This window comes from Myotis myotis, unplaced genomic scaffold (assembly GCF_014108235.1).
Source record: "Myotis myotis isolate mMyoMyo1 unplaced genomic scaffold, mMyoMyo1.p scaffold_m19_p_12, whole genome shotgun sequence".
NCBI classification, from domain to species: Eukaryota; Metazoa; Chordata; class Mammalia; order Chiroptera; family Vespertilionidae; genus Myotis; species Myotis myotis.
In genome coordinates, this window is record NW_023416316.1 from 44,951,076 (window position 1) to 44,976,828 (window position 25,753).

Here is a 25,753-nt window from a genome sequence, read left to right on the forward strand (position 1 = left end):
TACCTACCCATAAGCTGTGTGGAGGTGAAACTATTGGGCAAGATTGCCCTTTTTTTTTTCTCCCTGTTGGTGTTCAGTAAATATTTATCAGTCTTGGAAGCCAGACACACCATCCATAGTGTGTACTGAGAGACATCAAGAATTGTGCTCTGTTTTTGCCTCTGTAACAGAGAACTCGGTTTGGAGTTGAATTTTGGGATTGAAACAATAAATACTTGACTTTATTATGTGGGCAGTTTAAATAATGAACCAACATGGGTAAACACCTCTACCCTACAACAGAGAAAGGAGGCTTTCAGGTCTGAATGGTACTATACACCCAGCCCAGGGAACAAGGACAGACAGCTCTTTTTCCCTCTTCCATCAGCTTGGGCATGTGACCATGGGAAGTGGATTAATAACCACTTTAAAGGGTATTGCAAGCCTCCAGTGTCATGCCTGGGCTTTCTGAGGAGACGCCGTGACTGCAGGTAGTTGGGACGTAGATAAATGCATCTTTACAGGAGATGTGTAAGCTGTACTTTCCAGAGCCATAGCAAGGGGCTGGTGTTTGCTTCCTCGGGGCTCTGGGTCGCTTTCGTCCTTGACTCTCACGTATGTTTCCTTTCCCCATTACCCTGAGTTTACAAATTCGGAGGTTGTATTCTGATGAACACATTTTAAAAATTACTTTTTTAATTCCTTTCTTCGTGTGTTCAAAGGTACTGAGCATTTTCTGTCTCAATCCCTGTGCAAGTATTAAGGATGGGAGAGAAATGAAAGAGCTCTATAAAGTAATAATGGATGCGGATTATGAGTAATGTATATGTATATGTAAATGCATATGTATATGTATATGTGTGGGGTGGGAGGGGAGGAATGGGGCAGGGATAGGGGAAGCTTCGAGTGGGAATTCCCCCAGGAGACCATGGCAGGGAGGAGGAGGCAACGGTACTCAGGCCCATGTGTGCAGGCAGCTGTGGAAGATGGAAAAGCCAGGACCCTTTTAGGGCCACACAGACCTCAGTAGGACTGGGCCATCAGGCACAAGGGAAGAGGGACATAGCATGGGACGTGGTAGTAGGTAAGTTGACGAGAATAAATCCTTAGAGGTGTGATTGACAGGATTTAGGGGCAGACTAGATGTGAGAGGAGGAAGATAACTTGGATCTCTGTCCTAAGTGGTAAGTGAATGTGGTTTCATTTACAGAAATGCAGGTGAAATGAAAATGTGGCACATGCATGCCTGTGTGCGTGCGTGCGTGCATGTCTGCGTGTGTGTAGTTACCCAGCCCCACATACTCCATCCCAGGAAATCTGAATTCTCTCCATAGCTATTAACAGCCCTTGACGTTGTGATTATGTTGTTAGTATTGACTGTCCCTTCAGGACCAGCCAAGAAGCTCTTTTAGACAAAATTTATTTTGAGCAGTGTTGACAGTCCATATTTCTTTAAATGCGGTAGAGGGGCTGTGACTTTGGAGCTCAGGCTCAGGCACTTTGCACTTAGCACCCTAATTAGATTATAGAGAAATGGCCATGAAACAGTAATGTGACCAAGTGGATACACCTTTCCTGTAGCTTCTTGGAGAATTCCCAGTGCAGTTAGAGGCTCTGAATGTAAAGTAAGCTGTTGAGCTTTGTTTAATCCAGTGTTTCCCAAACTCATTTGACCAATGGAACCCCCACCCCCCACACACATACCCTTTCAAGGAACACTGTTAGCAATTCATTAAGCTTATGTTCCACGGATGACACTTTGGGAAATGTTGACTATATGCTCCGTAGCTGCATTTAGTCCAGAGAGAATCTGCTCAGGGAAACCTGGATTCTAGCACTTTATTTTGCCTTAGTTATAAATAATGATACTTTCAGGTATTTACTGGAATAGGCTTCTTTGACCCCTGGTGACTTGACATTTATTTATGTTGCTCAGCCAATTATACCCACATCCAGCAGGTGGGCAGGCCACAAATAAACTTGGTTTGTTTGCTTTCCGAGGGGCAAGAGGCCTCCCCAAGGCTTCCAGCATTAGCCTGGCCCAGAAGCGCAGGGTCTGCCTCTCCAGGCTGCAAGGCCATCCCAGTAAATGTGGTGTCATTTACATGAATGGCCTCTCCCCAAGGGAGGGGAAGGAGTCCCAGCTGGAAATAACAGAACTCATTTTCTTACTGTCGTATAAACTGTCTTCACCACAACAACTCCATAAGTGTTTTCATCAAAAATGGATTGCACTGGAAGATGACAGTTATTGGGGCATCTACGGGGGTGGGCAAAAGTAGGTCTACAGCTGTTTGTACGGAAAACAATACAATAAATAGTCATACGAGAATAAATTCTGTTTCGTGTGCTCACAACTGTAAACCTACTTTTGCCTGCCCTGTGTGTGCTTGTATATTCATGGGGGCGAAGGGAGAGTCTGCCTCATTCCTTTAGAATCTCACCTCATGGGTGTTCCTGAAGAATTTACTAAAAGGGCCATTACAGGAAAAAGCAATGCTCCACAGCCTGATGTGACCCACCCACCCCTTTAACAAAGGGACGCTTGGGGTTTACCGCTCACGTGTAGAAGCATTTGATTTTGTTTGCCTGCAAAAGCTTGATGCTTTCGGGTTGGGTCACAATTCAGCCAAAATCTTGGAAGCATCTTTTTACCTTTATGAAGTAGAGGCCCAGGGTAAGATCAGAGGACCGGACAGGCCATGGAAGGCAAGGTGGGTCCTCACCTTTTGGAAGGAGGGTGTCCGCTGAGTGGCATCCAGATCTACAGGTTGAGGTGACAAAAGTTGGCAGAGTAGCTGACCAAGGACGCAGCAGGCCTTCAGCTGTCACTTTAGACAGATGGACAGTTAGAAAGCTTTCCTGCTGTTAGGAAATGTTAAGTGAGAAAAAGTGAAGCATCTAGATGTCCTGAGTTGCTATTTCTGAAAAGTCAAGTGATAGATGATCTAACTTCTCAAGTGTCTCATCAGAATGGTTAACTGGACAAGCAAACAGGTGATACTCTATGAACCCAGTGTCCTGCTGAGCACTTCTGATTTGCAGTTATAAGTTCAATGAGAGGATTCTGAATAGAAACTATGTAGTAGATTCTGACCGTTGCGATATATTAAAAATTTCATAGAATTATCCTGTTTTATTTATTTGGCTTTGTATGGTAGAGTGAAAAGGTGTTAATTGGTGAAATGGGATATTCATGCTGATATAAATAAGGATGGGGCACATGTCCCTTAGACAGCATTTCTCTGGGAAAAATCAGATCAGACTTTTGACTTACAGCATATTTTCAAAGAAGGTCACCCAATAAAAAGTGTTTGAGACCTACCTTATTTATGGATGATTCCAAATTACAGTAGGTTGTAAGCCTTTATATTTTTTCAATAAGACTACATTATTTATGTTTATTTATGCTCTGGCATATAGTTAATGCCTTTGTAAAAACCTCGCTGAAGTCCTGCATTTAAAATGTAATATCCTATGTGGGTGTGTTTTTGTGTGTTTTTTTTTTTTTTTTTTTGTGAATGTTCTCATAACAAGTATATATTATTTTTTAAGGCACATAATTTTAAAATAATTATGGGCTATACATATACAATTATATGTACACATACATGTATATAATTACGTGTGTGTATGCACATATATAGATATACACAAAATACGTGTGTGCATATACACATGTAAAATATCTATCCATAAAATTATATGCAGCTACATTTTTAGCTGAGAGTGGGTTACCAAAAGTAAAACCGTGCTTCCAAGTGTGATTGTATTTAAGGCTCTGGATACAGCCTCGGTGCTTTTCTTCTTGAGCTGGCCACGCCCCTGTGGTCTCCTTACATCAGGCTTTACCCTGCACTAACCTGATGCAACCTGATTTTTGTTGACAACTCAGGCACATCATATACCTACAGTCCTTAACATAATGCTTGGTCATTTTTACACCCACCAAGTCCACTACCAGAAGCAAGCCTGCCCCATCCATTCTGTTTTGCCGCCTATCTCGTATATGCTTTACGAGTCCTGGAGGTGAGATTTCCAAGCTTGTCAGGAATCATCATCCATCAGCACCCAATAAGATTCAGAGGAGAGATCGCAGCAGTGAGTACAGAGTGTGGGTGCAGGTGATACCTAGTTTGGGGCTGGCTAGGATGTCTGGGGTCTTTCTGGTTAAGTGGGGTGCTGCTCTGATTGGAGTGCATGTGTAAGTGACGTGTATGAAATAAATCTCCCAGGAATCTGACCCTGAAAAGCGGCAGCTTGCTTTCACCTACTAGCCTCCAATGTTGACCCAGTTTTATAGTTGTTCCCACATGATTTCCTGGGTTGGATTCCTTTAGGACTGTAATAACTTTTCTGTAAAAGTCTTCCAACTCCAAGTGGTCTTCTAAACCATGACATCATTTTCTTAGGCAAGGTAGCCACGGTTTTACATTCATTAAATAAAACCTATCTCACCTTTAGTTAAAATCTCTTTTTCACATTGGAAGTGCTTGTCAATAGATTAGTTTGGGCAGATAAAAGAAAAACCATAAAGCAGCAAAACAAAAAGAAAGATTCACCCAGTATCATATATCCTTGGTTTGGGCTTGTTGGAAAGCCATAATATTTTAAAGGAGTCGGTTTCCCACCTGGCATTTCAGACTTCTGCACTCTTCCAACTGTACCTAAACTATAGTCAGAAGTAAAGCCGATGCAGGTGTAATGTTTATAAGGTGTGCAGTCATCATTTTAGAATCAAAGTAGTCTAGATATGAAACTATTGCCGTTGAGTTTGTGGAGGTAATGGGAGAACCTCATTGGTTCCCAGATGAGGCATAGCAGAGTAGATCTCAAGAGTGTGTGTGTGTGTGTGTGTGTGTGTGTGTGTGTGTGTGTAAGCGTGTAAGCTATACATGCAGGGTTTCAAACCACCATTGAGACAGTGGCATGTAGGGCTTTAGCATCTCACAGCATGGCATCATGGCCCTGTGTCCCTATGCCCACTGGCTCTATGGAGAGAAGCTGTGCTTGCCCACCAGCACCAGGAAATTCTGGTAAGTGTAGTGGGTTCCTTTAAATTTTTATTTCAGGTTACGCTGAGCCCCCTCCCCCCACCTTATGTCTTATCAAGGTCACGTTTCTTATTTTGTGATAGGTCACTGTATAAAGTAGATCTGAAGTTACAGGCCATCAGTGGAATCCTTTTTTGGAGGAGGGGAGTGGGTATCACTTTGGTGATGGGAAGCAATTTATACTTAGGCCTCAAATCGTGTACAGTGACATAATGGAAAAAGCCTTGGGGGTAGGGGAAGCATTTCAACAGAAACAGAACACCTTCTGCAAACCACTATACAATTAGTCCATTGTTCTGTACTTTAAAAAAAATACATAACTTTCCAGCACTGGGGGGAAAAAAAGCACTTGAAAAGGTATATTGAAAAAGCCTTTGCTCAGCTTAAGTTGATAAAGAAATGCCAAGAATTCAAAACTATCAGGCAGCTGCACTTCCACTTTTTTCTTATTTTTCCCCCCATTTACTTGAGGGAAAAATACGTTAACTGCAGCGATTCCTTAACGAGTGGTCACAGCGACTCGGTGCGTCCTGTAGGTTATGTGCCCCAGGACCGCCTGGCATTTCCTCCTGCGCTGCCCGTCAGATCCACGGCCTCTGATAGGGGAGGGGCAGGGCCTGGCTGCAAGGAAAATGCTCCCACCCTGTGAGGAGGAGGAGGGACACACATGGAGGAATTAAGCTCTGAGCAGTGAGGCACCGAGAGTTAGTTAACACTGGGGAGAATTTTTCATTTTTATGGAGAAGGGCTTCTCAATCCTGGATGGATAATGAGGTATTGAGGGGTGGGCGGGGGGAGGATAGAGACCCTTCCAGCACGGAGTGAGAGTTGGGTCAGCTCTGGAGACTTGGAATTAGTCATAAAGTGGGGTTGGGGGGTGGCCATGGTACTTGGGGGTACACAGGAGAGAGGCTATATCCTGACCAGGGAGTCAGGTCAACAGTGCAAGCCAGGTTCACAGAGGAGGAGCTGAGAAAGCCAGACGGAGCCACAGGAAGACTCCCTTCGACAGCCTGGTCCCCCTCTTGCCTGTGTCCTCTGCTCTCAGGAAGGGGGAAAGGAAGTGGGCTAGGAATGTCTTGAAACAGAATAAATTTGTTTCATTTTACACTGTTGGCCCCAAGTCTCAGAACATCCAGTACTTACTCTCTCTTACGAGCACATGTAACTCTGGACTTGTCTCCTTATAGGGTCCAGGGTTCCTATAACCTGACTGAGGACAGAGAATCAGACCAAGCTCACTGAGCCATTTTGGCCCTGTAGAGCTTTCTCGCACCGCGGTGCCAGACACTCGGTAGCACAGCTGAAGTGAAGAGTGTGCCCATCACAGGTGTACAAAGCAGAGATGTGCTCATAGTGTGTCAACAGAAAGATGACACCATCTGTTGGCAATGTAGAAAATGACACTGACGATGTCATTGAGGGTCAGGTGTTAAATCCAAGATTGCAAAGAGGTCTGACTTTTTTACTGTTGCTAGGTTACAGAGAATGCTAATAATAAAGAAGTCGCTGATAGAAATAGAAAAATTTATAGTATCTATAAATTGCCTTTCAAATAATTCCTTTTCAAATAGGTAAAATGTTTCTATATATAAAATCTCAGAATTGTCGAAAAAGAATAGACCAGAAATTGTGGCTGTATGTGGAAGGCGGTAGTAAATAAAATGGGTTTTGTCTCATACTATGTGGTGTAGCTTGTGGAGGTGCAAATGCATTTCTCAACCCTGGAAGGTGGGGAGGGGGTGCGTAGGAGTGGCTATGAGTCTGTGTGTGAGAGAATACCTTGATTCTTACCACAAGAATCTAAAAATCCAATTCCCTATTCCACTACAGTCTTCTTAAACCTCTTTGTTTGCGCCTGATTTTAGTATTCATGAAGCCCATATATGCATTAAAAAATAAAACAGTGACCTAGTAAAACAGAAACTCGCCCATCCCTTTGACAGAAGATTTCGGTTAATTTATGCAGGCCCCTTTGCACTTCAGCATTTTCCCCCACTGGTTGCTAGGCAACCATTTGAGTTACTGCGCATGCCTTTTTTATGATAACTTGTCATTATGATTATTTTTTAATTATACAACTGGGACTATGGATTAAAACAGCACATTGTCACTCATTCTTTGCTGCTGCTTTTAGCATTCTGGCACATTGCTAAAATCGCCTCTGAAATTGACATGGCAGTGATTTACAGTTATTTTTTGATATTTCTGGCTTCACAAAGGAAAGAGAGATGGCATTGCAAGAAAAGCAAGGCTATTGTGAAAAATGGCTATACCATATCCAGCTGTTACTGATCTAGATGGGCCACGTCAGATATTAGGCTTGTGAATCTAAATTACGTATATTTTGTTCTTTTAACCATGTCTGTTTCTAATATTAAATGACGTAGAAAGCTTATATATCACTTTATAGCCTTTTTCTCAAAATTACAAAATGCTAAGCATTTGTTGCTAATCTGCTTTCAAATAAAGCTACCATGCATTTGGGGGAGGGCACAGCACTCGTTCCAGCAGCATCGGCACCCGCACTTGCTAGTATGGCTGTTCTTCCCAAATTGCTCCATACACACAAAGGCGCAGTTAGGCGAGATGAAGGGGTTCCTCTGGCAAATAACAATAAGGTGTGTAAAGTACTCTAGAAGGAACAGGACTGAAAAGATAGACGTCCCCAGGTACATACGAAAGCATTTCATTTGCCGTTCCAGGGTCTATTCTAACCTATTTTCTAAATAGAAAGTGAATTTGAAGACAAAGGAATATGGAAATAAAGTCTGTTGCGTGGGTTTTTTTTTACCAACTCAATTATTATTCACTTAAAAAAACGAACGTTGGTTGAAAGGGGCATTTTAAATTTTCCTATCGAAATGAAAGGGATTGCTCTGGAAGAAATCCACAGCGACTTCTGTCAGGTGTGTGGCAGGAGTGGGGACCTAATGGCACTTCAGTGTGACTTTGAAGTTCGCAGAAGAGGCACTGGTCTCGGGGCGAGTTGGGGGTTTTCCTCGGCATGAGGAGGCCCACACCTGTGTGCGTGGGACGCCAGCGTGCTTGCCTGACGCTGTCTGAAATGAAATGAAACGGAACCTTTCCTCAGGAGTGCATGCTCTGTTACGTGTCTGTTTGTTTCCCCCACCCTACAGTTCAGGGCGACAGCTCAGTGAAGTCTTCATTCAGTTACCTTCAAGGAAAGAATTACCAGAATACTATGAATTAATTAGGAAGCCGGTGGATTTCAAAAAAATCAAGGTAGATATTTTTTATTTTTATTTTTACAAACTTTTTTTTTAATGAAGTAAATTCATTGAAACAATGATAGAACGTGGGCAGTGGCATCTTGTCTGATTGCCACCGACACCCATCAGGGCCTGTCACCAGAAAGGCTGGGATATCCTTGTGCCTTTACACGTCTGTTATTTAAACATCTTGCCGAGAGCTCTGTTTTATTATATTGCATTTTGGTTAAGAAGTTGCAGACTCTGCAGACCCATTGCTCTTTCTGTTTCCCACCCCTGTGCTCCCCTCTCCCCCTCGTAAGAAGGCACTTGCGTGGGAGGCCGGGCTCTCTGGACGGCACCCCAGGCAGGGCTAAATGCTGAGAAGACGAAGGGAAAACTGGGTTTCGTGAAGCAAGTCATAACTGTTGTATTTTTCTCTCCCTCCTCTTTTCCTCTATTTCATCCCAAATTCCCATCAGGAAAGGATTCGTAATCATAAGTACCGGAGCCTGGGCGACCTGGAGAAAGATGTCATGCTCCTCTGCCACAACGCTCAGACCTTCAACCTGGAGGGGTCCCAGGTCTGTCTGTAATGCCTAAACACACTGTAACCGTAAACTTCCTGTGTTCCTTTAAGTAAAACATTTCATTTTCTACATTTGCACCGTTGCTACTGCCCTGGCAGAAGGAAAATGAAAAGGCAGAAGCCTGGATTCCGTGCTACCTGCATAAGTACATTGAGGCTTTGGCGTTTTCAGACCCGTGCCAGCTCTTGCGTACCATACATAGCTACACCAGCTCCTGCTCACACTTCCCTCGAAGGCTTCGCTTCTCATTAGAGGAGGAATTCCAGTCAGTCACTCCGTGTAATGCTTGCAGCCGGAGGTCCAGCCTGGGCCTCTATAGATTGTGTATTTGATTCCTTTTTTCTGATTGTAACCTTGCACCGGGAGTTGAAACTTATGGACTAAAACCAGAAAAAATGTGTGTGTGTATGTGTGCATGCGTGCGCACACACATACACACATTGCCTTAATTGCTTACCAGAATTTTCTTTTCTTCAAGCCAATTGCAATTCTATTTCCCCATATCCACAGTGAGGAAGCTTAACCATATAGAAGTGACAGTGAATTCATGAAAGATAACTAGGGGGAGGACACTTTCACTTTAATTCCACTTCACTCCCACTCACCTTTTGTGGGAGCCCCTGTTTTCCTAGGTGTTTTTCTGGCCTAATGCTCCTCATACCCATGAAGAAAGACCAAGAAGAGAGGCCAGTGTGTCTGCCGGCCAGTGTGCTGTCAGCCACCACTGACTTCCTTAGGCCACTTTCCCCATCTGGCTTCTTGACCTTCATGTCAATTCCAATCACTAACGTGGAGAACACGGGAATCCTCAGACTGTGCCTTGAACAGACTGTACGCGTCTAGGTTAGTAGCAGTAAACAGGAGTACTGTTTTGACCAAAACAGGTCTTGAAAGCAAACCTTGTGTGTTCAAGACACTCCAAAGAAGCCTGAGATGAAAACCAGGACACAGGGTAAATACACAAGTCCACAAGGAAGTCTTGTTGTGAGTGACCATTTACATGTAGTCTCTGGATAGGTTTTGGGGTCCTTTATAATATGTGGCAACATTGTGCCAAGTCCCCTGTCCCTTTCCAGCCCCACAGCCTCCCTGGCTGCCCACACTCACTGTCCCGCCCCTGCAGTGGCCCTTGACTGGCTTCCCTCCCAGCCCACACTGGGTATGAGTTTTATCTTTCTCTGACCACCCTCTTATCCTGTCCGTCTGGTGCCCACCGAGCTCTGTGGTTCCCTGTGCACTGTTGAATTCTCGAATAAATTTAACCTCCATATGCTGTTTTCTGAAGTTGTGCCCTACCCTCACTCTTTAGCCTCGTTTCCTATGAAGCGAGGAACTAACTAACTAATTTATGGTCTAGTCAGACTAGTCCCTTAAACACCTGCTTCCCCGGATGTGCATGCAGTTGTAGGAAATCCTGCAGGGAGCCTGTGTACCGCCCCCATCACAAGGTATGACATGCTGTGTAACATAGTCCAGTATCTGACCCGAAAGTTCAACCCCAGGTGCGTCTTTTTTTTCTTGCCTCGCCTTCCTCGCTTGCTCTTTCTCACCCCCAATGGAATCCTCCTCACCTTTAAGATCTAGCTCATCTGTGATTCTCTAGCTAGCTCTGCCATGGCCCCATCCCAGTGCTGACCCCAGGCCTGTGTCCTACTGGACTGTATTATTGGGGCTCACCACGAGTGGCCAGGTGTGCGGCGCATCTTTACAAGTAAATGAATACGGCCCTCGAGAGCAGTGGTCATTTTTTCCTTTTTTATTTTGGGCTTAACTTAATCATCTTAACCATTTTTAAATGTGTAGGTCAGTAGTGTTCAGTATATTCTCATTGACATGCAACAGATCTTCCTCACTCTTATCTTGTAAAACGGAAACTCTGTCCCCATAAAACAATGACTCCCCACCTGCCCCTCCCCCTGGAAACCACTGTTCTATACCTCATAGGTGGAATCATTTAGTATTTGTCCATTTGTAATTGGCTTATTACTTAGTGTAATGTCCTAAGGTTCATCTGTGTTGTAGCATGTGGCAGGATTGTCTTCCTTTTTAAAGCTGAATAGTACCCCAGTATGTGTAGGTACCTCATTTTATCTATTCTTAGTGGACACTTGGTTTATTTGTACCGCTTGGCTCGCTCTTGTGAATAACGGTGCTGCAGTGAACATGGGTGTACGCATATCTCTCCATGTCCTTGCTTTCAATTCTTACGGCTGTATGCCGTTAAGTGGGATTGCTAGATATATGGTACTTCTATTTTAAAATATTTTTTGGGGAAAAAAGGGAACATTTCAGAACTTCATATCTAAGCAACGACAGGGCTATGTTCAGGTATGCGGGTACACTAACAATAAAGTATTGATTGGAATAGTATTGGCTGGTACTGATAAGCTCAGTAATAAGGAATAGCTTCCATTTTGTTAGGGGAACTGCATTTTAAAGAAGGTTGCTTTGCCACACTATTTAATAGGCCAATTCAAATAAGAAAAGTTTTTTAAACTACTTTTATTGTCAAAGATGAGAGGATTTGTTACAGAAGTCCACCCTTCTCTCCCAGGTGCGCGCCTGTACACACACACAGACACATACACACTAAAATTATTTCAACTGCATGTGGACTTTTTTCTGTAAGATTGTGGGCTTTTCCCTATTTGATTATCCTGTTGGCATAAAAGCTGGCATTGATGTTTCCAGTAAAATCCATGTAAAGCGAAGCTGGTGTGCTTCACGAGGAAGAAGCGCCCGCCGCAATTGTGAATCTTCGGCCCTCGGCTTGTCCTTGCTAACAGATGCCACTCTGACTTTAGATCTACGAAGACTCCATCGTCTTACAGTCAGTGTTTAAGAGCGCTCGGCAGAAAATTGCCAAAGAGGAGGAGAGCGAGGACGAAAGCAATGAAGAGGAGGAGGAAGAAGATGAAGAGGAGTCCGAGTCGGAAGGTAAGCTTGGGCATCAGGTTCTTCTGCTTCTGTGCCCTTGGCCACCTGCATCAGTGTTTGCCCAGACGCTAAAAAATCAGATGTTAGAGCCAGACCGATCTGCATTCCAGCTTTGTCCTGCCATGTCCTTGCCAGCGAGTTAACCCAGCTCAAGCTCAGTTTTCTCCTCTAGAAAATGAGGTAATGCATGCCCCCAAGCTCAGCACATGGCAAATGCTCACTGGAGGTTGCCTGAGCAAGCCAGTATAATAGACATTTTCTGTCAACATTGTGGTCAGTACCTCCTACCTGTTCCGTAGCACAGGGTTTTGGTAGCTGGGCTCCACCCCAGAGTCCCAGATCAGTCGCCTGCACTGGGGCCTGAGGGTCAGTGTTCTAAGGGAGTTCCCAGGGGCACTGGTGCTGCTTGGCCCAGGACCACACTGAGAACCACCGCTTGAGAAAATAATTGTTGGAATGTGGTCCATTTTATCCAGCATGGATCAGGTACTGATCGTGTGTTTATTTAAAATATTGACTTTTTGTTCATCATGGACTCTTGGCCTTAATTTTGTGTTTTGACAGCGTTGCGTTAGATTATTTGTCTTGATGACTCAGTTTCTTTGCCCTCTTAAATTCTGCACCCAAGGAAGTACTATATTCGCTCTCGGCCATACAGAGTCCCACCCTGGTGATAACCCTCATCTTCCAAAGTTAAATCTGCCTTCAAAAGTCTAAAGTTTCTTCTTACCTGATTATGTTTCCACCCCATACCTCTTCTCAAAGTAATAAATCCCAGTAGTTTATGATCTGCTATGTCAAACAGTACAGATAGGCTTTAAAATTTTTTATTAGATTTGTTCCTAATTACATACTTAGTACAGACAACTTGGAACGTATTTTTTAAGAAAGGAAAATTTGTATAATTTTATTACCCAGTATACATTTAACGTTTTGAGAAGTTTCCTTCCAGTTTTTTCTACACATAAGTATTTTGTTCATAAAGTAGAGCACACTGTTTTATAGCGTCGCTTTTCTATTTATTGGGGGCATTTTCCCACAGCAATCTGTGTGGTGTTTTTGTGGGGGTTTTTACAGCAATTTATATTACCATTCGTTAATGAATGTACCAAAATATATGACTCTCTAAATAATGCTGTCCTAAACATTCTTACCCATAAATCGTTGCAGACATCTGATGCTTACATGTTACTACTCAGCTGGGGTTCACTTCCTTGACGGCAGTGCCCCAGTCTGTTTCCCCATACCCCAGTATCATTCTCCCAAGTGCTACTGCCTTTTCTTTATTTAACCATTTTCCATTTTATATGGTTCTCACCCAGCGCTTATATCCCTGCATTTGATGAATAAGCCTACATTATCTTAGCTAGGTATTTCCTTCTGTAGAGCCAGATTTCTCTTCTGTTTTCAAAGAGCTGCCCGCCCAGCCCATCTATCAGTTTAACTTCTTCAGTCTCTCTCGTGGCTTGGTGTGTTAACGAGCTATTGCTGCTATTACAAGTTGCCACGAACTTTGTGGCTCAATAAAACAACTGATGATCTAGATCTGTAAGTTCAGTGTCGGCAGCCTGCATGCCTTCCTGGGGGCCCTCAGTGAGACTCCATCTGCCGGTGCTTCTCTTCTTAAATTCTCGGTTCTCTGTTGAGGGGTAATTGACTTAGGACATCGTATTAGTTTCAGGTATACAACGTAATGGTTCGATATTCTTATGTATTGTGAAATGATCACCATAAATCCAGTTAACTTCCATCATGATACATAGTTCGAAAATTGATTTTTCTTGTGATGAGAACTTTTAAGATTTACTCTTAGCAACTTTCAAATATGCGGTACAGTATTAGCTGTACTCTTCCTGCTGTACCTTCACCCCATAACTTATTTTAAGGCTGGTAATTTGTACCTCGTGACCCTTATGACCTATTTCGCCACTTTGCAACCTCCAAATCTGTTGTTCTCTGTATCTCTGAGCTTGTTATATATTCCACATAAAGTGAGATCACATGGTATTTGCCTTCCTCTCACTTACTTCACTTAGCATAATACCCTCAAGGTCCATCCATGTTGTCCCAAATGACAAGATTCATTCTTTTTATGGCTGAGTAAGTATTCTGTTTTATATGTGTGTATATGTATGTGTATATATATATATATATACACACACATATATTTTTAATTTCTATATCTTGGCTATTATAATGTTGCAATGAACATGGGGGTGCATATATCTTTGAGTTAGTGTTTTGTTGCTTTCTTATGATAAGTACCCAAAAGTGGAATTGCTGGATCATATGCACCCCTATTTTTAATTTTGAGAGGATTCTCCATTCTGTTTTCCACAGGGGCTGCACCAATTTACACTCCCACCAGTAGTGCGGAAGGTTTCCTGTCTCCACGTTCTCACCAGTACTTCTTATTTCTTGAAATTTTGATGGTAGCCATTCTAACAGGTGTGAGATAATACCTCACAGTGGTTTTGATTTGTATTTCCCTGATCATTAGTGATGGTGATGTCAGATTGTTGGTTTTTTTGTTACTGAGTTGTATGAGTTCTTTATATCGCCTTATCAGATACATGAGTGACAAATATAGTGTCACATATACTAGGTTAATGTTTCATTTTGTTGAGGCTTTCTTTGCTGTGCAAGAAGTTTTTTTAGCTTGGTGGAATCCCACTTGTTTATTTTTGCATTCACAGCCTTTCCTTTTAATGTCAAATCTTAAGGTCATGTCAAAGAACTTACTGCCTGTGTTTTCTTCTAGGAGTTTTATGATTAATCTAGTTTCATTCCTATGCATACGGCTGTCCAATTTCCCCAACACCATTTATTTAAAGAACTGTCCTTTCCCCATTGTATATTCTTTCCTCCTTTGTCATAAATTAATTGACTATATATGGGAGGTTTATTTCTGGACTCTCTATTCTGTTCCATTAATTTCTGTATCACTGTTTTGATTACTGTAACTTTGTCATATAGTTTGGAATTAGGGAACGTAGTGTCTCCAACTTTGTCCTTCTTTCTTAAGATTGCTTTTTGGCTAGTCATGGTCTTTTGTGTTTCCATAAATATTTTAGGATTGTTTGTTTTATTTCCGTAAAAAATGCCACTGGAGTTTCGGTAGGGATTGCACTGAATCTGTAGATTGCTTTGGGTAGTACGGACATTTTAACATTGTCAATCCTTTCCATTTAAAGGGCATGAACGATGCCGCCCTTTATGAGTGACTTCTTCGCTGTGGTGTTATTTTCCGTGAATAGGTCCTTCTCCTCCTCGGTTAAAGTTACTTCTCCATGTTTTATTCTTCTTGAGACCCACCAAACATGATATTGTAGCAAAACTGGCTTGAATGAGAGACCCACATTCTCAGTGACTGCATCATCAGGTCCTCGAAGCGGTGTTCTGTGGAAACTTGCCCCAGAACAAGGCCGTGGAACAGATTTTCTTTATACTTGGGGATACACACCCGTGTTTATGTTACAGCAAGTTGAACACCTCTAGGTGTTTTTGTCTCTATCCTCCTGTGAGAGTGGAAATGAGTGCTGCCTCTCTGCAGGTTAATTTAGTAGATGATTGTTAGCGGCTTACCATACAAACATGTGCACCAGACCGCCCCGAATTCTGCCAGGATATGCCAGCAAAGGCTTTATGGCACTTCATTTCTAGAGGCAAAAAGCTGGGAACTTTAGCACCCATCCCTAGGGGACTGGTTAAAAAATCAGAGGGTACACATAAGGTGGAAATTTTTCAGGTTGATGCATAAAAAAGTCCCACATCTGTGAGAAAGCATGGTGTGGATATGGGCATACAACAACCCCTTTGGGATAAGGATATAAAGGGCGTGTGTGTACACACACGGATGGATATATGTGTAGATATGGATGTGTAATTCTTTTTCTGGAGATAATCACTAGAACGAGAACAGTAGGTAGAGAGACTAGAGATGGGGAAAGGAAGCTTTCATATTCATCTGTTTGAGTGGGTTTTTTTTACTTTTCATTTTGAGCCTTTCTATACTATTAAAAAGAAAATTCAAATAGTTGAATTTTTAATGTCCGAGGTCTATTAAATAAATGTCTACACCACCCCTCCACAAAGTAGGAAGGGTCCTCAGGAGACGGGGAGAGGACCCGCTGGCCTCGGTCCCTCCTGTGGCTGTGTAAGGTACTGTGTGTGTACTCCACCCTCCCCCTGAGGCGTGCTTGCAGTGGAAGGAAGGAGTGCTAACGAGACAGGATGACAGACACCAGGTATAAACCACGAGTGATCTGGACACTCCTGCACTTTGGTTTGTCATCTCCCTGTGACTCCTCATTGCTGTCTGTTTTGTTTTCACTGTAGCAAAGTCTGTTAAGGTGAAAATCAAGCTCAATAAAAAAGAGGAGAAAGGTCGGGACAAGGGAAAAGGCAAGAAAAGGCCAAATCGAGGGAAAGCCAAACCTGTGGTGAGCGACTTCGACAGCGACGAAGAGCAGGATGAGAACGTGAGTGGAGCTGGGACCGCAGCCCTCTCTCTCCGCTTCGGTATCCCTGTCACGCTTCCTTGTCCTTTCCAGCTTCCTCTCTTTATTACCTAGAAATGAAAACGTCAAGATTTGGTGAGATTTCATTTCTGATGGATGTGCACTGAGCTGCCTGCTTATGTAACAAGGAATTTGGGTCTTTGTTTATTGCTTTTTTAATGGTCTTCAAAAATGAAAAACACTAAATCAAGTCTCCCCCCCACCCCCCCTTTCTTATCTTCCCACTGCTTACTTACAGATAGAGTTTTCTCCAGGGCCAGTTAATGTTTTATCTCCTCACCCCCAGCATCGTGCCTAGACAGTAGCAATGTATAGATGGAATAAGGATTAGATGGAAGAACAAGAAAAGTCAGGATGTCAGAGTGCTGGGTTTGAGTTGATTTTTAAAACACTACAAAAAACAACAGATGAATTTTTAAGTACCTAGAAGTGTTATTGTTAATAATTTAAAAATTCAGGCAGCATTTGTGGAGCCTGAAAATAAGTACCTTCCTCTGTGGTACGGTATTTAACCAGTTAATTACCACACGTCCAGAACGGAAACCATCCCCACAGGCCACATTTCGAATTTAATTAAAAAAAATCAATTTGCAATGAATATTAAAAAATAAATATGTTACTCACAATTTGGGTGTTCTTGACTATTCTCACCTGAAAATTCTCTCAAAAAAATGATTTTAAAGTTGGTCAGGGCTTAGGGAAAACATTTTTTTATTAGAGACGTTCGTGGCGTGTGGGGAAGGTCCGCCACTTGCGTTGTACAGATGCTTACGGCGTACAGTGGGGTAACGCTTCTGTTAGCGTCGTGAGATAGCTGTCACTCTCCCCACACGACATAAACCAGGGCTTGGCTTGTGTGTTTTGCTCCAGGTGATGTAAGTAGATAGCAGAGGCTGAATTCAGTGCAAATAGCCGACTCCATCCAACGCAGTCCCTCGCCTCCATGGGCGACCAGGGGGCTGGAACTTCTCCCGGCTCGCCTTCTGAAGCGGCCTCCATCTCACGCACTGGGCAGAGGACCTCGGGTTCCCTCCCCTGACTGCTTTCTTTCTGGAACATTCATTCTCCGTTACATTTAAAGTACTGTGCTTCCTTCAGTAGCTATACCAGGGAGTAGACAGCAAATGCGTGGTACTTTTTCCTCCCGCGAGTCTTCTAAAACATAGCGCTAAACATAACCTTTCAGGCCAAAGCGAGAGAGTGAAAGACTGGCACAGAGGGTGGGTGTCAGTTTTTCAGCTTCGAGGCTGCCGAGGCCTCTGAGGTGCCTTCCCATCCTCTCGTAGAACGAAGAGGCGCGGGGCGTTAACTTTCCGACGTGTCATTTGCTTTCTCCCTTGCCTTTGGATGGGTTATGTCGTCTTGTCCTTGTATGTAACTTCATTCCATTTTACCTTCTTTTGACTTTAGGAACAGTCAGAAGCAAGCGGGACTGATGACGAGTGATGGATACGGACCTTGTTCCAACTGAATTCCTTCCTCCCCTCTCTCACTTCTACCCAGTGAGTTCATTTGTGGTATGGGCACTGGGCTGTTTCTATATCATCATCATCACCTATACACTAGCTTTAGGATAGTGCCAGACAAACATATGCTATCATGGTGTAAAAAAACACGCACACAAATATTTGTAACATATTGTGACCAAACGGGCCTCAAAGATTCAAAGATTAAAACAAACAAAATAAAGCTTTTGATGGAAAATATGTGGGTGGACAGTATATTTCTATGGGTGGGTGTAATTTGGTAATGGTTTGATTGGGCCTGGTTTTATCACCTGCTCTGATGAGAAGATTTTTGTCTTTTTGTAGCACTGATAACCAGGATAAGCCATTCAAAGTCACTGGTTATTTTATTTTTCATCAGGCAATTTTCAAGATTTTTATTTGTTTGGTATTGTGGTTTTTTTTTTTTACACTGTGGTACATATAAGCAACTTTAATAGGTGATTAATGTACAGTAGTTAGACTTCACCTGCATAGATGTTTTTCCATTTTATGCTATATGACCTGAAAATAAAACTGCTTTTTGAATTGTATAAGATTTATGTCTATTGTAAACATTGCTTTTTTTTTTTTTTTTTGCTCTTGATTTAAAAACAGGTTTTGTTGAAAATGCTATTGAATATTGCAATCTATATAGTGCATTGGATGGCTTTTTTTTGTCACCCTAATCTCCTATGTTACCAATGTGTATCGTCTCCTTTCTCCCTAAAGTGTACTTAATCTTTGCTTTCTTTGCACAATGTCTTTGGTTGCAAGTCATAAGCCTGAGGCAAATAAAATTCCAGTAATTTCCAAGAATGTGGTGGTGGTGCTTTCCTAATAAAGAGACAGTTTAGCTCAACAAATGTTGCTTCTTGTTTCTGAGTTCCAGAGCATTGAAACCCTGGTGCCGGAGTGACGGGCTCCTGCAACAGAACATTGTGGGGGAGGAGGGACAGAGAGAGCCCTTCTGCTGCAATGAACCAGGTGTGTCACGGGAGAGGAGTATAGGACTTGGGTGCCTGTAAACTTGCCCAGTGGCAGAGGTGCTGCCATGGACTAAGCACCCCCTCCCCAATCTTTCTCAGGGGTTTAAATTGTTTACCAGCCAGAAAACCTTCCTTTATTTTACTCCAAGTCAATAGCAATTAAAGTCATTTAAAAAAACATTTTCTAGGAACACGTCTTTTGGTCATCCATAATAATAAAAGTGTAATATGCTAAATAGACTGAATGAAGCCAGGGAAGCCGGCAGCCAGGAGAAGGAAGGCCTACTCTTGCACGAATTCCGTGCATCAGGGCCTCTAGTAGTAAAATAAATGTATGTGGGCAGCAAGAAAGGTACAAAGAAATCTTACTACCCAGAGAAAAACACTTGAGATTTCCAGTGTCTGGTGCGCATGGGAGGAGTTTGGAGGTCATCTCTCCCATTCACACAAGAAAAAAGCTGAACAAACTGAAAATCAACAGCTCCTCTTAGGTCAAAGCACTGAGGTCATAGGGCAAACCAGCTGCCCCCAAAACTGAAGACAGAGGCAGATGCAGAGAATCACAACCTACACCAGTGATGGCGAACCTTTGAGCTTGGCACGCCGACTTAACTCTGGTGCCGAGTCACAGAAATTTTTTGATCTTTGCAACCATAGTAAAACAAAGACTTATATTTTTTATATTTATTTTATATATTTAAATGGCATTTAACAAAGAAAAATCAACCAAAAAAATGAGTTCGCGAGTCACCTGACACGCGTGTCATAGGTTCACCATCACTGACCTACACTAAGCAGAAGACCAGGAAAACCTAATCCAATCATGAACTGCTGGAGACTCGGAGTGGACAAATTTGAGAGAAAACCTCCAGGGGGCGCCAGCCTTAGGAGGGCAAAAAGATCTCAATAGTTTCAGCAGGAGGGGGGAAGTAGCTATTTAAAAATGTGCCCAGTATCTTTTGTCCTCAACAGAAATTTTTCCCAGAGCCTAACTGACCTGGAACAAGGGAAATACACACCCAACTCCAGCATCCTCTAACCTTACCGTCTCTCATAAGAGGGAAAAACAACAACTGAGTACTTGTAAAGGTCACAGGCTCACGAAAGACTGAGACCTAGTCATAGGCTATAGAGCAGCGGTTCTCAACCTGTGGGTCGCGACCCCTTTGGCGGTTGAACGACCCTTTCACAGGGGTCGCCTAAGACCATCCTGCATATCAGATCTTTACATTACGATTCATAACAGTAGCAACATTACAGTTATGAAGTAGCAACGAAAATAATTTTATGGTTGGGTCACAAATGAGGAACTGTATTTAAAGGGCCAGAAGGTTGAGAACCACTGCTATAGAGCATCTCTCCCCCCACCCAGCTTCTCCCTTCCCCTCACCACCACATCAGCAGGGCTTCTGTACAGCAACAAGGTAATACAGCTGAAAAACATGCATCCCGGGTCACATCTGTTAATTCTCTGTTTTCCCAAAGACCAAGGACACCAGAGGAAACTTGAGCTTTAGTAAACAGAACACAGCCAAACATAAAACCTCGCACTAACGTATCTCAATCCTTTTTACCTAGTACATTATGTCCCACTTGCAACAAAAAATTACAAGGCAAACTAAAAGACAATGCATTTTGAAGAGACAGAGCAAGCACAGCTATGCAGACATCAGAATTATCCGACAGAATTCGAAACAACTGATTAATATGCTAGGGACTCTGGTTAAAAAATAAAAAGGACACATGCAAGAACAGGTGGGTAATAAATGCAGAGAGATGGAAACTCAAGAGTCAAAGGAAATTGCAGAAATCAAAAACGCCCCAACAGAAACTTCCCAGACTGAAATCTAAAGAGAGGAAAAAGGCTGCCAGGCACTGTGGGACAACAGCAAAAAGCGTAACTTGCGAGATAAGAATACTGGAAGAAGAAAAGGCACAGAAGAAATATTGGAACACCAAGCCAGATAAATACAAAAATATTCATATAAGCATAGTATATCCAAACACACAGAAAAAAAGTACTGAAAAAGTCCAGAGGAAAAATATCAGAGTAAGGATAAGAACCTCCGACGTCTCAGAAACCAGCAAGCAAGGATAGTGGACAATTTAAAGTGTTAAGGAATTTAAAAAAAACCACCTATTGAGTTCTACACTCTGAAATATGTTCTCAGACAAAAATTGAGGGATTAGATCCGCAAGAAATGTTAGAAGTTCTTTAGAGAAAAAGGAAAATTATATATATGTTCTAAAACATGGATCTACATGAAGAAAGGAAGAATATTAAATGAAGGAAAAAATAAAAACGTTTATTATTCTTAATTGATTCCATGATTATAGCTTATGAATAGTTAAAATGAGTGACAACTAGTATAAAGGATGGGAGGGGAAGGGGGAATCCTGTGTTATGAGGTGCCTGTATTACCTGTGGTGGTGGCACAGTGTTACATGACTCCTTTAATTGTAAACCTACATTGCTAACTCAAGGATAGCCACTAAAAAAGATACAGTTTTAAAAAGTAAATAATTGAGCCCTAGCTGGTTTGGCCCAGTGGATAGAGTCGTCCTGTGGACTGAAGGGTCCCTGGTTTAATTCCAGTCAAAAGCACATGCCTGGGCTGTGGGCTCAATTCCCATGAGGCAGCTGATCAATGGTTCTCGTCATTGATGTTTCTTCAATAAAAATATATAGCCCTAACCGGTTGGCTCAGTGTATAGAGCGTCGGCCTGCAGACTGAAGGGTCCCGGGTTCGATTCCGGTCAAGGGCATGTACCTTGGTTGTGGGCACATCCCCAGTAGGGGGTGTGCAGGAGGCAGCTGATCGGTGTCTCTCTCTCATCGATGTTTCTAACTCTATTCCTCTCCCTATCTGTAAAAAATCAGTAAAATATATATAATACATATTTTTTTCTCTAAAAAGTATAATTGAAATTCTAAGAGGAGAGGAAAAATGGAATCATACAAAATACTTAAAGCCTGAGGAGGCAGAAAAAAAAAGAAAAGAAGAATGAAAGACAGAAAAAAGAACAAGGACACACAAAAATAGAAAACAGTAACAATTATGATAGCTACCAATCCAACTATATCAATAATCACTTTAAGCATCAATAGTTTAAATACACCAATGAAAAGACATATCAGAGTGGACAAAACCCAACTCCATGTGGTCTACAAGAAAGGTACGTAGTTGCACGTGGAAAGGGCTTCGTGAGCAAGCAAAGCGCCCTTACCTGCCCCTGCCATTCAGCTGTGTGAAATGGTGAGGCCGCTCTGGATGTTCCAAGAAGGCAAAGTTGGAACCGCAGGGCCCTGCAGCTTGCTGCTTTGCCAGCCCCTTTGAGCTGGCGGGAATGACAAAACACAGTTCTTCTCCGCCTCTGGGCCTCTAAGGAATGTTCTCAGCCTGGTAGCTCCTGGGGAAGCTGGCCCATCAAGGTGACACTAGCTTAAAATGGCCTCTGCGTTAAGGTTATGAGTTAGTTGTCGGCTAAGGTTTAACACAAACGCCATGGTTTTTCCATGTTTGAATAGGTTGGTATGTTGAATACTTGGAGTGAAATCTCCCACAGAGGGACAGCTGATGGAATAACTCGCATGTAAATAATTCCAGGGGATTCATATTCACGCCAGCATTTTTCAAGGCTGGTTGATGTGGAGAAACGATAGAACTCCATTTCTGAGCTTTCGGTAACACAAGCTCAGGCCCTGTATAGAAAGACTCCCTTCAGAAAAGGACCAGTCTAAAACACAGGAGGCACGACAGTTCCTCCGTCCTCTAACAGCGTTGGGAAGGGATGGTACGGTGTTTGCAGGCACAATGTAGTTAAGGTGCCTGGCTCCGAGCTTCCCATTGTTTGAATCAGGCCACATGACCTTACAGAATTTCTTCGAAGCCCCTACGATCATTTCTTGAGAACCCACATCTTTAATAAACAACCTAAATAGGGAGAGTTTCCCAAGAGTTGAATAGGAGTTTCCGTTTCTTTCAAAGTCTAGTCCCAGTTTTCAGCTCGGAACTCTCCCCAATGACCTTCCTTTATGAAATGCACCGAGGGCATCCCGTGCCGGTCTACGCTCGGCGCTGGGGAAGATACAAGGAGAGGAAGCTCCAGTACCTGCTCACGTCTCCCTGACAACCAGGAACCCTCACTGCCCTCTCTGCCACCCCCCACCGCCCCTGTGGCCAACGACCTCACCCACTTTAACACTCCTGCAGTGGCATCTTGTCACCCACGGAGTGCCAGACTCTGCCTGCTTTATAAGGCTGAGCAAGTACCAACCACAGCATCTCTTCTTGGTTCCCAGGATGGGTGGGAATCACATTAGATTCGGTTCTACATTGCCTAGTCCCGAACCAGAAAGCAAGCAGTGCAGAGCATGTACACCAGGTCAGGAGACCAGTGTGAATCAGCACGCCAGAGAAAGATACCAGCACACGAACACATCACTCTTGGCCTCCTTCCGTGGCTCCCAGAGGTCTGTCCAAAGTTCTGTGGTCACCTCAGCCCACACACAGTGCAGAGCCCCGAGCAGGGCAGCTCCAGTCCCCGTGGTCCCAAAAGATGTGATGATAACTATACATACACCATGCAAGTAAAAGCAAATACTAACATGCCTTATTTTATCAATTCTAAAACTTTCGTATCTTTACATCTTGGAAAACACATTCATGTATTTTAATTTATGAAGCCATAATTTTGATTGGCAACAATTTTCCTGTCTTAATGATGAATAACAATAATGCATTCACAATTGATGGTCTCTTAGAGCCAAGAAAATATGCATTTTTCCCTTAACACAGTGTGTACGTAAGCAAAGTTATGTGCGCACTCTGCATCTTATCTTTTCACTTAATTTATCTCCAAGAGCATTCATATGAGTGCATAAGGGGCTGCCTCATTCTTTCTAACCGCTGCATATATTCCATGATGATGTTATCATAACTTATCTAAACAGTTCCACACGGATGGGATATTCTGGTTGTTTCCAGTCCGTGATTATTTATCCTTGCCAAAAATGACGCATGCTAGGAGAAGGGCGAGAGCCAAGTGCTCTCACCCTTTAAAGTTTTGTGGACAATGTGAAATTAGATTTAAGACCGAAGGAAGGGGGAAACATCAGACAGATCAAACTACACTTTGAATTTTGACCCGGGTAGGCCATGAGAAAGCCACTCACAATCTTCCATTGAGAGAGTGTGCTTAGAATGTGCAGATTTTAAACAATTCACAAGAAATGTTCTTTTACTTGCCCAAAGCCTATTCAGTGATCATGGAAGATGAATGCCCATCTCGCTGCTGAAAGGGCATTGGAAGTAGTCATCGCTCACTCTCTCCCTCAGGCTGCCCTATCGCCAGGGAAATCCACTATAAGAGGAGCTCTTCAAGGACTATTTGGTGATGTTGATGATTCAGATAAGACTGAGAAACTTGCAGTGGGGTCCTGGAGAGGAGTAAAGACGTGAAAGCTGAAGAATGCAGACCAGAGGAAAAGAAAGCAACAAGATGAGGGAGTGAAATCCAGGGGCCCCAGGCTTAAGAAACTTGATCCCTTCTGTTCTCCTGCTCTCAGTCTTGGGAATACCAGGATTTTTAAACAGGACTGCAACACCAGTATTTCAGCTCAGAGTGAAGGCTGGCGATTCCTTAGCTCCTTGCCCACACCAGTCTTCTTTGAATGGTGATAATAATTGCAATATTGTTTATGATTTGCACTGTTCTAAACTCTTTATAGATAGATAGATAGATAGATAGATAGATAGATAGATATAAAGGTAAGGATACAGAACGAGGCTCATTTAAATGTCTGCAACAACCTCATGAGGAAGGCACTATTATTTCGCAGATAATTTTCTCTATTGTGAGAAAACAGAGGCTTAAAGTGATGAACTGACCAGGGTCACTTAGCTAGTTAAGTAGTGGAACTGGGATCCAATCTCCAGCTCTGGAGTCCTTGTCCTTAACTCATACTCCAACTAGAAGTCCAACCTGCCCCTCAGTGTCTCTTTTCTATACTAGACTGTGCGTTCCTTTGGGACAAAGATGATGTTACTCATCTTTGGTGAGCACGCCTCCCCCACCCGGTGAAGTAATATGCACTGAATAAATGTATTAAACAGAACTGAAGGGGACCAAGTCTTGCCACCCCCAGATGTGCCCTTCAAGATAGGATTTTAATCTGGTTGTTAAGAAACAAACGACTCAGAAAGAACCTGTGACCCTCTCCTTTCCTGCCTGAAGAGATTGAGAGGAAAAACCTGCATATTCACTCCACAATTTTCACCTTCGCCTCATTCGAATCAAGTATGGTAGACAGAAGGACCCACTGCAAAAACCTCAAAGACCTGCTGGCTTCTCCCTCTGTCCGTTGTTTATGAGTTGCCTAGCAGGAATTTGTTGGAGGCTGCCTGTGAGCGGCCTATTTCCCTTCGAAATCCCAGACCTCCCCACTATCTTCTCTGTCCAGACTCGCACATCATTTCAACTGCCCAATGGCTCTTTGGGCCACATTCTATGGACCCCTGAATGTACACTGAAGTGCATTAACATCTCCTATTGATCTTTCTCAGTTACATTTGGTTACTAGCCCAGCTAGAGGAGCTTAGAAGGGGGGAGGAAAATCACATCGTGTTCAGCCCGCACAGAACACACACACTGTCAATGCCAGTGCAGCATCGTCCCCCCTGGATTACTCTCTGCTTTCTGAAAGCTCGGCCTCCCTCCGCGCTCCAGAAGGGTTCATCACACTTCTCATCAGCTTAGCTCACGTCCAGGTTTCCTGCTGGCCTTAGGGCTAAAGTATGCATCCTTACAGGGCTGTTCGGTGAGGCTCATCTCTGCTTAACTGCTTTGGCCTCACTAACCCACACGCCCAGCCTCGCACACCTCACAGACTCCACTCTGGACTAGCACTGAGCAATGGAAACAGGACACCTGTCTACTTTTAAGTTTTCTAGTAGCCACATTTTAAAATGTAACAAGAAATAGGTGA

The 25,753-nt window shown here is 43.1% G+C and overlaps 1 protein-coding gene across 18 annotated transcripts in view; it reads left to right on the forward strand.

Moving 5' to 3' along the window:
- SMARCA2 (SWI/SNF related, matrix associated, actin dependent regulator of chromatin, subfamily a, member 2) overlaps positions 1–25,753 on the forward strand; it is a 181,735-nt gene that overhangs the window by 148,532 nt on the left and 7,450 nt on the right. For 13 of the 18 annotated variants that reach the window (XM_036330951.1, XM_036330954.1, XM_036330953.1 and 10 more), the window contains 5 exons: positions 8,174–8,279; positions 8,728–8,829; positions 11,640–11,772; positions 16,111–16,253; positions 17,703–18,330. In XM_036330951.1, the coding sequence (XP_036186844.1) occupies positions 8,174–8,279; positions 8,728–8,829; positions 11,640–11,772; positions 16,111–16,253; positions 17,703–17,738 (520 nt within the window). In that variant the 3' untranslated portion in view covers positions 17,739–18,330. Of the gene's footprint in view, positions 1–8,173; positions 8,280–8,727; positions 8,830–11,639; positions 11,773–16,110; positions 16,254–17,702; positions 18,331–18,394; positions 18,643–25,753 lie in introns of those variants that run through there. The other 5 variants (XR_004971289.1, XR_004971288.1, XR_004971290.1 and 2 more) reach the window with 3 other exon arrangements.